Consider the following 15,104-nt stretch of genomic DNA (forward strand, 5'->3'; position numbering starts at 1 on the left):
CTAGTTGGTGATGTTGTCTCCTACATCTGTTTCAAGAGTGTAAATGCATTTTCCCCAGCAGAACCAGATCCCCAGCCCCACATGGTTATCACTCTTCCACCCCCATTCAGTGATAATTTACCTCTTTGGATGGTTTCCTGAGCACATCACCTACTCCACCCCCACTCCTGAGCCCATGACTCAGTACAGTAACAATGCACATCAGTAACGTCTCACACGTATGCTCTTTATTCTCTTCTTCCATTTCTTCAGCAATCAGTTCTGTTAACAGAGCAAGCAAAGACACGCATAGAAAGCAAGAAGATCAGTTTTAAGTGATTCTCTCCATTCTTTGCTGGCTCTGCTCTCATTCCCCTTTGCAAAAAGTGCCAGATTTCCAGCCAGCATTACAAACCTCCTTAGCATTTGCATGGAGCAGACCATCAGCAGGTCTCTCACCCTGGCTCCAACCAGCCCTCCTTTCTCCCACTAGCAGAGTTTTCCTTTGTGCTTTAAATGCTGCCTTTGACTCAGTTACATCTCTCTGTTCCTTGCCTATGCATAGCTCTGGATCACCAGATGCCTGTTTATACAGAATCATAGCTTTTTGACAGCTCCGAGGACAAAGTGTTGCCTCTTAAACTCTCCCCTGGTGCCTAACAGATTGCACAGCCTTTGGGCTGCGCCCAAAATGGCAACTTCAGCTCTTCTTTTCCAAATGGCTAAAATACCACTACTTGTGGAAACAGCATTTTACAGAAACCTAACGCTATTTTTTATGACCCTCTCTCCGTTTGGCTGAAGGTTCCAACTTCACTGTTTCAGTTTCAGGGATGCTAGAATTAATTACCTGATTTCATACGCTCTCCCTGTACCTACTGGAAGTCTCATGACTTAGATTTCAACAATAAATGCTCATGAGTGGATCCCACCTGCCCTCAGCAAGCCTTAGACGGCCCAGAGAAACCCAGAAACATCCCAAACCCAAGAGGGTACAGAAACAGCCAAGATCTGGGTGTTGTTGCTATCTCCGGCCACATAAGACCCTGATACCAAGTTGATTATTTTTGATACAAGCACATCTCTGGAGTTCTCCTGTCTGCAACCAGAGTGCATAAAGACAAAGCGCTCTCCTCCTAAAGCTGAATAAAGAAGCTATTCTTGTACCTGTGTTGAATCTTAGTTTATTAAAGAGGACACTTGAGCAAAACAGAGCCATCTGCCCTTGAGAGCATGGGCTTGTGGCCATTACTGACCTTTGAAACACTTGGCCATATAAGAGCTCCACTTGTAAGAAAAATAACGTTGTTCTGTCTGGCTTTCTCAGCCAGTGTCATAAATCTCAAAGTAGTAAATTACATTTTCTAGAAAATAAAACTGAGAATTTTCAGCATCCAATCTGAGGCTGGTGATTACGCTACATGTAATATCTCACATGCACTTTCCTGAGCCCCAAACCTCCCAAAACTACCTTGTGTCCTTAATCCATTGAGTACTTCCTGACATGATATTAAGAACAGTTTCCTTAGTTAACTAGATAGAATAATGCTGACAATAAACAATGTTCTGCTCCATATTTCAGAATATTATCCTCTGAGATCACATTTAATAGCCTAATATAATAAACTTTGCAAGGACCTAAACTGCATCACTTCCTTTTCAAATTGATAAGGTAGAAAATTAAAGAATCTATCAGTGTTTTATCAACGTGTGGTTCAGGTTCAAGTTTCTCCAGCTTAAACACTTCATGCAACAGATGTCATATATGCTGCTGCATTAAGTTGTTTTCATTTCACACTGGTCTTACAATAGCTTCCCTGCCCAAATTAGTTTTTGGTGTTTTTTTCTTTTTTTTCCCCTTTAAATATTGAAGAATATGTATGTGCATATTTAAGATGTTTAACTTGAAAAAGGGTGAAAACTCAGGATGGAAGTTAAAAATTGAAAAAGCAGATACTCACGATCCGAAGGAACGATGGAAGAACAGTTCTCACTGCTACCCGCTTTGCACACATCTGAATAGAGAAACTCCCCCGTCATGGTTTCACCTGGTTCTGTTCGATCTGAAAGCAGACAGTGATAAACTGAATGGCTCAATATTTTTGATGCTTTGCAAAGTTACCTCTCAGATATTAAGATAACTCATGACATCATATGCAGTGTTCCATTACTAAGCAGATTTAGAACTGCATATTACCTTACAGTTAGACGGCCATAGTACTTTCTGATTCACAAATTCAGTGTTTTTAAATTCCAATACAAACTCCTCATTTCTGTGAACTAAAGACCACAGCTGTGTATTTATTTTGAATTAGTTCCAAAGTTTACAAAGTAATTGTAAAGATTCCAAATATATTCTTTTCTAGAATATAGTGAATTTTCAAGGTGATTGAAAACTTGCACTTCAACGTCATGCAAGGATGAAAGCCATCCCAGTGCCACAGAGAAATATATCTTAGGCATTGCTCCTGCTTGTTGTCCATGTGAATTAATAAGTCAGTGAGGTCTGCATCTACTACGGGGCTGGCAGTAAAATCAGAAAAAAAACAGTGGCTACATCAAATAATGTTTGTCTGAATGACACATATGTCAGAGAAAACCAAAATGAGAAAGTCAGTACAAGCCCAAACCCAAACTCCTCCTCTGACCATTTCATTTCTATGCTTCCTGTTCACTGAGTTGTGCACTAGATGCTGTAGGATGAGAAGAAAAAACAACAACACAACTTTTAACTTACAATAAGCAACAAAGTCAGTACTGAGAAGCCTACAATGGAATTTAGACTGCAACAAAAAATGGAGAGATTCATACAGCACATAGAAAAGATGAGCAAATCTGAGTCTGACAGAGAAGCCACTACTTCACAGGATCACCTCTTCCAAGGTCGCTTCCCTTCATTTATATTTCATGGGGTCATTTCAGATAGAATATTTCTGTGATTCTGTGATTAATTTTTGTTATGTTGAAACTAAGACCCACCGTTAATAGCCTGCATTCAAGGTCAGGCAAACCACAGCAGAGCTGAATTCCTCTAGTGCAGAGCCTTCCCCATCATAGCCTACCCAAAGCCTGCTTGTAATTAAACTGGGGGAGGGAGTAGGTGTTATATGAATTAGATATCTCAGCTGCTTTGGGAAACAAAGAGGAAAAATCTCCAGTTTGTACAAGCCCAACTTCCATCTCCAGAGCTTATCCTGCCCCATCTCTCTTATACTGCAGCAGATGCAGCATCTTGCAAAAATTTACAAAGGAGATTTGGTGGCCATTTGATCCAATCAGTTTTATTTTGTTTATTTCATCAAAGTAGAGTTCTTGGTAAGACAAGAAGCTGTCAAACTTGCAAGAGAACGAGGATATCTCACAGAGTGTGGAAGACACTCAGCATGCCCTGGGGAACAGAAGCCCATTACATCCTTCATCACTGTCAGAATGAGTCGTCAACACCAACCTGGCAATAACGTTTCATTGGGGAGCTTGTCTACTTCCAGGATAAAGTCATCTTTGAAGAACAGGTACCCCACGATGGAGAACAGGTACACGAGGATGAGCGCGAGCACAGCGGTCAGGATGATGGAGCGCCCATTGCGGGTGACGCTCTTGATGACATTCAGTAAGGTCTCCTCTCGGTACACCAAGTCAAAAAGCTGGGACAAAAAACAAACACAAAGGTGTCTCTCACATGTACTACTGATACCACTGGTGGCACACCACCAACAGACAATATTTTCTCCCAGAATTAGCACAGAGAAGCTAACATATGCTGTTTAAGTTACTTTATGTTTCTCACTCTGGGTCTGTGACATTTCTCCATTGCAGCCCAGTCAGGTTGATGGCTACACTGGCTGACAATGAGAGGACGAGTATTTGTTAAACGGAACCTATGTCTGTACAGAAAATAATAAATTTGGTTACCAGAGGACGTGGCAGACATCAAATAAAGGGACAAAAATAGAGCTTTGAATGAGATTTAGGGTTTGCTTTAAAAGTGACATATTTTGTCCACCAACACTAGATATACTCCTTTCCTGCCTGCTCTTAGAAGTACTGCATTGAATGTGATAAATTCCACCCCAAAGAGAAAACAGACACAGGCCAAGCATCCCTGTCAGTTGTGTAAGGCTCATGGCAACAGAGATGCTCCACAGTTAGCCAAGCACTCAGAAATATGGACACTGCCATACTGTTATTGCCAGTAATGGACAGAACTATCTTCTAAATGGTATGCCCATAAACTTATTTTTTATACATTAATATATATTTAAAGATTAATAACTTGTAGTATGGTAACTCCACAAATGCCCACAGTTCAGCTACCACTTTCAGATTTTTCAGTCTTTTTTATTTTTTCCCGTGCATGAATTTATGTGACCTAAAGACTTGAAGCTTCACTGGGTTGTGATCACTTGGAGTCGAAACAAGTTGTCTTATCATCTTGGAAGTCAGATCAGGGTCACAAGCAGTGCCCTTAACCTACGGGACATATACCTTTGGTGTCTGTAAAGATGGCTAACTACCACGAAGGGAAATGCTAACTACCTTTGTTGGAACCGCAGACATATTTAGGGAGGGAATAGAGGAAATAGAAGGAATGGTTTTATGCTGCACCAGGGGAGATTCAGGCTGGACATTAGGAAGTATTACTTCCCAGAAAGGGTAGTCAGGAATTGGAATGAACTGCCCAGGTAGGTGGTGGAGTCACCGACCATGGGAGTGTTCAAGAAACGTTTGGATGTGGTGTTGAGGAATATGACTTAGCCGGGAAGTATTAGTAATGGTTGGACTAGATGATCTTCTAGGTCTTTTCCAACCTTGATAATTCTGTGATTCTGTGATTTACTGTAATAACCAATTTTAACAGAATTTAACCTCAAATGTGTTGTGTATAATTTACATGAGAACAAAAGTAGTCTCAGCTTTTCTGTAAAGAAGCAGGAAAAGGAGCTACAGCAGGAGGGTCTTGTAGCCTCCTCCAGGGAATATAACTAAAACCACCACCACGCCATTTTCAAGAGTGGCTGCACAACAGCGTTGCAGTAGTCAAACAGAAAGCAAGCAGTGCATGACACCTAGATACACGTGAGATGGGGCTTTACGGGCACACAGGAAGAAAAGGATTCGGAGGACAAAATGAAAACCTACCAGCAAACTATAGAAGAATTCATGTACAAAGAGCCCCAGAGCACAAATCAGGAGGTACAGCAGATGATAAAGAAATTCTACGTCCATGATCATTGCCTTGTATCCTCTAGTGAAGGTTCCACAGTTACCCACAAAACTCATCAGAAAAATGATTTTGTTACAAACCTAAGGAAAGATGAAGCATAAATTAGTTATAATGTACAGCCTGCAGGAAAAAAAGGGCAGTTTTTCAAAGCAGTGGCAAGTCTGTGTGATACACAGTGATATGTGCAACTGTGCTGAATTGTCTGTTCCCTGATAGTGCTTCACATGTCAGTCAAAAGCAGGCTTGTGTTGTGTTTTCTGCACAGCAGAGACCGAGACAAAACTAAACACGTTTATAAAACTGACACATGGACTCCACTCTCCAACTTGTTATTAAAGGGCATCAAAACTAAGATTTAAAGGAGTAAAAACACTCCCTTATGTGAGAGAGAAAGCTTCCCTGAAAACAAAACAAAAAAAACAAAACCCTCTAAGCTCTTTACTTTCTGCAATCAAATTACTTTCTCGCCTCCAGCAGCCCTTACATTTCCGAAACTCTCAAACAGCCCCTACTGCTTGCTAATGAGTGACTGCCCCTGACTGGCTCAGCGTTCCACCCTCAGATCATGCACATAGCAGCCCTACTGTGTGGCACCAGCCACCAGCACCGAAGGGAAACTGCCTTCAACCTACCTGCTAAATGCTACAATTACTGACAGCAGCAGCAACCCTAACAACGCGGCCCTGATCCTGTAGCACAGGACAGTTGGTGGTGTATTCTGAAGACGAGGAGCACGATGAAATGATGCACCTGAAAGCTGGACACTTCACAAGAAAGGCCAGGGCTCTGAGAAGATGCGTTTTTGCACAGCTCCCGCTGACTCAGTCAAAGAAACATTTTTGGCTTACTTGCCTGGAAACCACACATATCTTGGTTTGAGCACTAATGAAGTTCTCTGATGGCTCTGCTTACACGCTCAGTCCACATATTACTGTAGCAGAAGTGCCTAGTGTCAGCTCTTGGCTGGCAGGTAGCATGCAGGCAGACATTTGGGAAATGTGTTGTTTAGTAAATCTTGCACAACCCGGAAATACTGCAGCTCAGTTGCAGAACAGAGCAGGGTTTGAACAAACACTGAGTGCTGCAGGGTCACAGAGACTTCTTTACATTGCTGGCTGGGGTGGGAGCTGCTCCCGGACTGTGACAACACTGAAAGAAACCTCAGAGCTCTCCAGCTTAGGGAACCAGGGTTACATGAACAGCAGCAAAGATCTCCTACTAGTAATGACTCAGGAGAAAGTAACCCCATTAACCTAGTTCTGCCCCAGTATTCCAGGCTTCTTCTGCCTGATATCTGCAAGTAAGAAGCCCTCACATAAGGAGCAATGGAACTTCCCAACATCCAACTTGATACTTACGTTGAACGCACCCAGAAGAAATAAAGTAGGCTGTAAACCAACTGAAAATATTAGTCGTAATATTGTAGAAGCTATTAAGGCTCGGATGCCGTGGGGCTTAGGAAGAGCAATGACTATAGCCAGGGAAATCAGCATAGCTGTCCACAGCAAGCCTGACAAGTGGGGCTCCAAAGTACCTAGAATAAAGAAGGGAAAAACAGACAAATTCAATAGGTCGTACACCAAGCAGGACAAAACAAAACAGCCAAGTAAACACCATTTTATCTTATCTTTGGTGGAGAGCCATTAATTCTCCTGTTCAGACAGTGCTGATTGCAAAGTGCTAAGTGGGATGTCTGAGCCCAATGCCTTTAGCAGTGTAATTTCAAACTTATTACTAAAGCATTATGTAAATGACAAACACCAGTATTATAGGATTCTTCATTTTAGTGTTCATTACTTATGCACCTTGAATATTGAAACGGAGAGGAGTTTTGCTGGTGTGCTCTACAGATGATTGAAGGATGGGTGTGTGAAGACAACAAACACATGCAGGTCCTGATTCACACACTCGTCCTGAGTCTCCTATTATGCTTTTGGTCAAAAACCTTGTGCCAGTTGATATCATCTCTTGCTATTTCTGGTTCTATTTCAGCTGTCCCGTGAGACTGCCTCCTTACATAACATCAGCTTGCGTTGCTAAAAATACACTTCTCAAAGAAGCATGGAAAATACTCAGCATAAAACACCACTTAACCTAGGTTTGTGCAGAGAATGAAAGATATTTTTTTCTTAAAACTTGCATTAAAAATGCTTTTATTCATGAATGAGATACCTTGACAAAGATCATCAACAAGCCAGTGCTCACCTGACACCAGCTGTCCATACTGACCTAATCTCAAAGCACTTGCTGTCACAGCACATGGTCTCATCACCCACCCATAGGCAGGAGGGCAGTGTAAGCTGGAGGACTGGGTGGAAAGCTCTCCATGCTTGTGGAGCCATCACAACATCACTACCTCATCACAGGACTTCAGTTTTGTTCCTGTTCCTCCAGTCAGAAGATTTCCAGTTTGTGCTACAGCCATAAGCTGAGTAGTGCTCAGAGTTCAGCATGTCTGGGCAACTCAGGACACTGACAGCTTCCCCTGAATAACCACGCTTTGAAAAGCCTGATTTTCTTAAAAGTTTAAATAAATACGTATTTTGTACTTGGATGTTTGATTGTAACTAGTAGAGGAAGAGATTTCATCAAAATGTTACTTGCCAAAGTATTTCAAATATGCAAGGTAGTGTGGCTTCAAAATGCCAAGTGATTCCCTCGTTCCTGCAGCTTGTAATCCCAACAAACTTGTTTAATGACCAACTTTGCTAGCAGCCATTCATTCAGACCTTTAAAATTTAACTTGTGATCTTTGAGACCAAAGACAGAGAACGCAGCTGCTCCTCATTCTGCCCAAACCAATTCCAGTGAACTGGTGAGCTGCCAAAAGGATGAAGCAGCTCCTGGGCTGCACACACAGAGCTCAGCTGATACTGTTATGGCCAGAGCTGTGCTTTCAGGGGGTTCTGCAGTCAGCCAGAAGCTGAGTGAAATGCTGTGGGAAGAGATGAGCATCTCTCTGGCCCTGCTGCATCATGAACATTAAAGAAGGGGAAGCGAAGGCCTGGACACAGACAACCTTCCCCAGGATGGGATGGTACTTTTGAGGTCTTTAATTTACTGATCTCCTACCCAGTGATGTCCACCATACCAGCTGTGTAGGTGATAAATGTGACAGAGGCACTCGTAGGAGCATTTCTCCAAACATTCTGGTTCTTGTTGATGTGAACTCATGGACCAACCTGCGTTAGGGTGCATCTTTTTAGAGAGGCTGAAACTAAGGATGAGCAGCTGAATTGAGTCAGGGCCCTACTGGAAGTATTTACTGAGCTGGCTCTGAGACTGCAGCAAAAACCCACTGCTTGGATCAAAAGCCACTTCCCCAGACCTTCTACAGCAAGGTTCTGCAAACCAGCACACATTATAACCCATGCTTGATGACAGGGATGATAGCAAGCCCAGCTGCTGCATGCTTATGGCAAAGAAGTGCCGTGTGACCATTGAAGTATTAGAAAAAAATGACATTAGCAAAATGCAAGCTCAAGGAAAAATAAATGAATATTTCTCATATTTTTAGTTCAACACTTAATTACAGAACTTTAAAACAAAGTAGAACAGTCAAGTAACTAAAGGTGGATATCAGCCTTTGATAATTTTTCCCCTGGAAAAAGCACAACTCTATGTTTTCCTTAAAAATACCTCAAGAAAGAGTCAGAAAACAGCACTATTTAAACCAAGGCAATTAAAAGAGCCTAATTCTGTTCTACTGTCCTCACTAAAGTTAATAGGGATGCTCAGGTGTGTTACACACAGAATATGTCTCACTAGACCTTGCTTTTGTTCATCTGTTTTTATATGTTGAATATCGATACCTCCTCGAATTCCTTTGAATGGGTAGAAAAATGCTACCAGCAGGTTCATGAGGACAGCCAGGTTAAAGGAAATACTGCTCCAGAAGGACATGTTGCGAGCACACCAGTACAGGAAAGGCTGAGCTGCAAAACAACCACCATCATTCTTTTTAGTGACATCACATTTAAAAACAACGCTATAAGAAAATAATCTCCCCCAAAACTCAGTTTATTTTCAGTTTGCCAAAAAGCACAGTTTGAACAGCACTAGCACACTTTTCTTATTCTCAAGTTTATTTGATTACTCTCTATCTTTGGGGTACTTCCTGCTTCTGAGTCGTGATTTAAGGCTGTGTTAAGAAGGAAAGCACTTTCCAGCACGAATCGATTTAGCAGCAGCACAAGTTCAGAAATACCAGAGGTCAAGGACTCCGGGTTTCCCCTAATAACGCACTTTGCACTGACAGGCACACAGAATGATGAGGAGGAAGAAAACCTGTCCATGCTCCCATCAGTGCTACACAGCCGCAGCCCTCCCTGCTGGCAGCTCCCTGCCCACCCCCAGGCTGCTCCTCCACTGCAGCCAGCAGAGCACACACTGCAAAGGCCCAGGTGCACCATTAAGACAAAACGCAGCACGCTGTAATCATACGGCTGAAACGTTTAATAGACCAATATAGCCCCAAAATAAACATCCAGTGGAAGCTCAGCCTGCCTTCCCTCTGTACCGTGGGCAAAAGATACACACAAGGCTGCACAGAGCAGAGTTCTATGGCTGTGTATTTGAAACATGAATGCCTTTAAAGAGAGTTCTCATTCCACTAATCTCTGCAGCTAGAGTCGGGAGGCATAACAAGCACAAAGCTCTGTATCCTGCAGCAGCCATGGACAAGAACACAAAAAGGATGGCTCAGAAGTGGCCTCAGAGTAATTCCCTCTGCACCCCAACACAACCCGCAGCTCAGTTCCAGCAGGCTTTACTGGGCAGCAAATTGGGTACTCCTGAGATCAGTGGTGACAAATCTATTAAAAGTCTCTCAAACAAGGGAAAAGAACTCATGTTTTTCTCCCTGGTAAGGAGGCAACATATATAGATATCAGAGAGTGAGGGAAAAGAAGTTCAGGCTGAGATTTAGGGAAAAAATGAGAATGCAAACTGAGGCTGAAAGGACAACGGGATGAATGAATGCAGCAGTTCTGAGCTCGCAGCAGCCACCACTTCTCTCCAAAAAAACCATCTCTTCCAGCATCCAAAGCCAAAAATAGGTTAGAAGTCACACAATGCTTCATTAATATCGAGTTGAAATGCACATAAAAGTGTATGTATTGAACAGCTGAATGCAAAAGAATGGACTACAAGAAGGCACCCAGTCACTGCAAGAATACAAGCTTCATTGCATCTAATTATCCAGGTACATGGGAAGCCTCAATGAGATGAGAGGTAGCAATGTTCCAAATACATAATGCACTGATTTCTGTGTTGCTTCACTTCCCACTAACATAGGGTCACAACAAAGGCCCAGGTTTTACTTGAAGCTGCTGTTTGAGGGTGGGCACAGAATCTGCACTAGGAAGCATTTTTGCCTGGTTTTGGAAGGCTCATTTGAATTCCTAATTAAGACCTTAGCAGACACTTCTGGTGCTCAGGTGATGAGTCAGCTCCATGAGCTGGAGGAGGAGAATAATGATCTTTAAAGACTTCTCAGAAAAGCTTTGTTGATGAGTTTAATATCTCGGGCTGATATCTTACAGAGGGTTGAATAAATGTTAAGTGGAAGCACATGAGCACAACAGAGCAAGTGCCAGTTTGTCATGGCACAAATACACAAACCTGCAGTGAGGATGTGAGAAATGACTGTAGAAAGGTGGACTATCACTGAGGCCTATCTAACCCTGAGCATTAGGAGGCAGTGACTTCCTGCATGGTGTAACAAGATTATCTTCTGAATAGAAGACTCCAGTTCTTCAAAGAAAAGAAATACTCTCCACTTCTGCTGATGGATCTTGATTGATTTGCAGTCTGTTAATTTTGAGTATCTTCATTGCTTGCTCAGAGATTGCCTCAAAGGCAATTACTGTAACTCAAAACAGGACTTAAATAACAAAAGCCACTTTAATGTATGGCTGCTGTCAAACATAACACAGTCCATTTGCTTACAATGTCATATGCTCCTGCCTTCCTCAGGGTCCTCAGAGCCCCCTCAGGAAGCAGCTTTCAGGGTAGTCTGATGCTGTCACAAGTATTAACCCACTGCCAAATGGAAATAGCTCCACTCCACTATTCATACACACGAAAAATGTTTCAGCAGAGCTAATCAAGCTCCAGGCTGTCTTACCTATATTTAATCTTGATGATTTTAAGTGAAATTACAATTGTTTTCCTCTGTTAAAAAGCCTATTAACATATATATACACACACAGCCCGACAATCAGAAGCAAATATTGAATTTCCTTTGCCAACATGCAAGACATTATCGGCTCAAGTGTGAACTGCGCATAAGCAACCTAACCACGAATTGGAGAGAGTCCAGGCTCTTCTTGGAGACGCACTGACAGGGCAGAATGCAATCATCAGAGGCTGCAACAAAGGAAATCATTTCATAAAAAGCCATTTTCACAAGAAAGGTGAAGAGGTCCCTTCTGAGCTCTTCTTTTCTCCCTGCAGTACGCAGTGCTGACACGGTACCACCAGGGCCTCTGGCAGGGATGCAGCACTGGCAGCACACTGCTGGGGCTGCACTGCAGGTGGCTTTGGTGCACAGCAGCAGCACGTGGCTGCACAGGAGCCACAGAACATCCATGTCAGGAGGGCACGGCAGCCAGACTGAGCTCCTGCACCAGGAGCTGGTGCTGAGCTGATGGGGACATGGGGAACAACACGGGTATCAGAGGGCAGACATTGACTCAAGGAGGAAATAACTGCTTTATCTCTCACACTTCAGAGGGGCACAGTTGGTAAGTTCTAACCACTCATCACTGCCCACTGAAGCTCAGCCCCACGTGTGCCATTGCTCTTTCAGGGAATTAAACAACAAAAAAGGAACTTCTTTTAAAAGATCTATTCCAAGCAGGCAAGTTAGAAAGTCTACAGGGTGAAGGGATTGTTGGCACTGGAAGGACTCAAATGTAATTTTACAAGTTTTCCCAGCTGCCAGTGGGAACCTCAGAACAAACAGGTGTGCAGGGCAGCATGTCTCCAGTCTACTCTTTGCCCACAGAAAAAATTCTGCTGTTACTATTACTGGAAAATGTATGTTTAACATCTTTGTAAAATCTCTGCACTGCTGGAGATGTCACAGGCACCACGGGCAGCCCACAGCCATGCTATTACTTGGCCTTACTCTGCCTTGCAGTGCAGGGGGACTGCTCCATGTACCCAGCACAGGAAAGGAGAACAGATCGCTGCTTTCTTCAGTTTTGTCCCTGTCCCCAAATGCCATCTCATTTCACCATAGCCCCCACAGATGCATTTCTTCCTCTTGAACCTTAAAAAAGATGACCTGTGATCTTCCTTGCTGTTCTCTCTGGATCCCCTCCGGTTGGTCCATATTGAGATGGCTTTAAGCTCAGTTTTGTTACAGCATGTCACCATCATGCAGAGAAGCAGATTCTTTCAAACAACCAACAAGGTTGCTGCCACACTAGGTAACCATCTGCTAGCAAGTCAACGTTTAACATTCTTAAATGCTGACCTAAATACTCTGCTGGTAACACTCCATACAACTATGCTGGCAACAGCTACTTACCTCGTAATTTCTTTTGCCAGTTCATCTCATTAAAGAGGTCTTCAGATTTCATGAAGAAATCATTGATCTTACTGCCTTGTTCATCCCTCTCCGTGGTGTAATATATCCGCAGCTTGGACTCCTTGGTGAGGAATTCACATATATTGGGCACAGGGAAGACGATCTGCTCCATCGTACGGTCTGACCTGACAATCTGAACAACAGTCTTAGTGGAGCTTTCCCTACTTTTAAATGTTTTTACTTCTTTGATTGCCTGCTTTCTTCTTCCCCCTCTTTAAAAGCAGCTACATGCAGAAACTTGGAAGAGTTTCTGTAGAACAGCAGCTTGACAGAGACTCCAGTTAATTTACCTTTCAAAGCAGGCCTACATTTAGCTCCAAGATAGATAAATTCTCTGCTATGGTCTTACTCTGGCAATATTGTTCTTAGTTGGAACTTCCAAAAGACCTGGTAAATCCTGCACCAAAGCTGCTCTGCATTTCAGTACAATCTGGTTGCCCAATTCATTGATCTTAGCAAGTTTTAGGAGTAAGTTATATTTAACTTGCTTATTAGAGAGCTTTGTGAACTCTCCAGGTTTGTGAAAGTTTTACCTTTTAAAAGCTTCTCGGATTGACTGTGCACGAGGCCAAGCTCTCATTTTAATACTGAAAGAATGGCAGAAGATATCACTAGCTTTACGGATTAAGCAATAGCACCGGCCAAAATGTAACATAAGTGAAGTTACACTTCCTCCTGCCAACAGAGCTCTGCTCAGCTCCATCTTAAAGCCCACACATGACAGCTCAAAAATAGCTCTCCCCCAGAGACTGTCAAAAAACAAAACAGAAAAAATAAATATATATTCTTATGTCAACGATGGCAGTCCACACAGGTAGTGAGTTCAGTCAAAATATCGCGTATAACGTTACTGTTGTTTAATTACATGGATTTTCCTCTCAAACCGGCCTTCCCACTGAGGATCACATCCCCAGGACTCTCCCAGCAGTCTCCACTTTCCCTCTTACCTCAATCTGTGCCGTGTGCTTGGCATAGAACTCCAGAGCCTCGTCTCCCTCAATCTGACCTCCCGGCTTCAGCATGTTCTGCAGCTCTTTGTTGTGACGAGCCAACTAAAATAAAGGAATGCAAAGGGAGTGGGAAACACCAGATGTCTCTCTATGATATTAAATTTCTGATTTTTGGCATAAAAAAAGAAATAGTATGCAGTCAGCTGCTAAGAAAGGGCAAAGTTGACAGAAGGCTTGTTCTGTTCCAACCAGACACCCTGCGGCTCTATTTTGGGTGCAAGTCAGAATGATTCAAATATATATATTTTTAATATCTGTGTTGTACTCCTCTTTTATCCATTCTCTCCCACCCTTCACCTGACTTGGTAAAGTTCCTGAACATTCACATTCAGTCTGTCCTTCTACACCCACCAGAATTCAAAGGTGTGCTAATTGCTCCAGCACTGAGGCAGGGATGGAGGGTGGGGTTTGCAGCAACTGAAAAGCAGATTCACAGAGCACTGCTTAAAAAAATATATATGCTTCCGGATGCTCTACTTTTATTTTACAGCATGATGACAAATATTCTTCTCAGATGTAAAAGGAACAAGGAGTCTCTAATGGAGGGATCTACGTAGCATCGATATATAAATAGACCTAGATTACTTTTTCCCTTTGACCTTTCAAACACAGCAGTGCAGTGGAACTGGCCGGCTCCAACATAAATGATGGGAGAGAGAATGCAGCTTGAACAATAAAAGCAGACTGAGACTTCTCCTCAAGGTTTAAATGACCCATGAGAAGAATTTCTTTAGGAGCAGAAATAACCTCTGATAAAGCTGAAAAATAATACCTTTGCTCCCTTAAACTGCCAAGAACTTGAATTATGAGGCTTCAAAAACTTAGTCATGAATCTGCCCACTTCCAATTATAAAACTCCATCTTTCTTCCTTATTTTTTATTGCAGAATTTTCTTTTTGATTTTTTTTAAAGTTAAGGTTGTGTTATAAAAAGAGAACTTGCAGTGAGTTTGTCTCTGAGAGATGAACCATTAAAACAATTTCAGCACAAATCAGGCCTCCTGGTATTTGCAGTTTGTGATAATTAGTGCTCACAGAAACCATAGGTGAAGTTCTACCTGATGAGCTAATATATAAATGTTGTGTCCCACGTTCCTAGGAGATGCTGCAAGATCTTCTCCATTCTCTCCATCCTCAAACTCTACTTCGCCCTGTAGATATGCCTTCTTTATCACTTCCACCTGGAAAGACAGCCACAGGCCAGCAAAGAGATAGCTCAGTTTGAGGCGTGAAGTTTGCTAAGGCCAGCACACATGGATTACTCTTACAGAAGCAAAAGGGAGCTGAGCATGTAC

At 42.6% G+C, this 15,104-nt stretch overlaps 1 protein-coding gene across 19 annotated transcripts in view; it reads right to left on the reverse strand.

Moving 5' to 3' along the window:
- Positions 1-15,104, reverse strand: part of ITPR1 (inositol 1,4,5-trisphosphate receptor type 1) — a 148,517-nt gene that overhangs the window by 19,061 nt on the left and 114,352 nt on the right. For 9 of the 19 annotated variants that reach the window (XR_014934535.1, XM_085516109.1, XM_085516107.1 and 6 more), the window contains 9 exons: positions 14,868-14,990; positions 13,748-13,852; positions 12,741-12,933; positions 8,974-9,138; positions 6,562-6,737; positions 5,119-5,283; positions 3,428-3,623; positions 1,941-2,042; positions 122-261 (listed from right to left, as the gene is read on the reverse strand). Coding sequence is in view for 17 of the 19 variants with exons in the window: in XM_085516109.1 (XP_085372235.1) it covers positions 122-261; positions 1,941-2,042; positions 3,428-3,623; positions 5,119-5,283; positions 6,562-6,737; positions 8,974-9,138; positions 12,741-12,933; positions 13,748-13,852; positions 14,868-14,990 (1,365 nt within the window). In the remaining 2 variants the exon portion in view is untranslated. The remainder of the gene's footprint in view (positions 1-121; positions 262-1,940; positions 2,043-3,427; positions 3,624-5,118; positions 5,284-6,561; positions 6,738-8,973; positions 9,139-12,740; positions 12,934-13,747; positions 13,853-14,867; positions 14,991-15,104) is intronic. The other 10 variants (XR_014934536.1, XM_085516119.1, XM_085516118.1 and 7 more) reach the window with 2 other exon arrangements.

Source organism: Coturnix japonica, chromosome 15 (assembly GCF_054131305.1).
Source record: "Coturnix japonica strain WE chromosome 15, WE-NBRP24, whole genome shotgun sequence".
NCBI classification, from domain to species: Eukaryota; Metazoa; Chordata; class Aves; order Galliformes; family Phasianidae; genus Coturnix; species Coturnix japonica.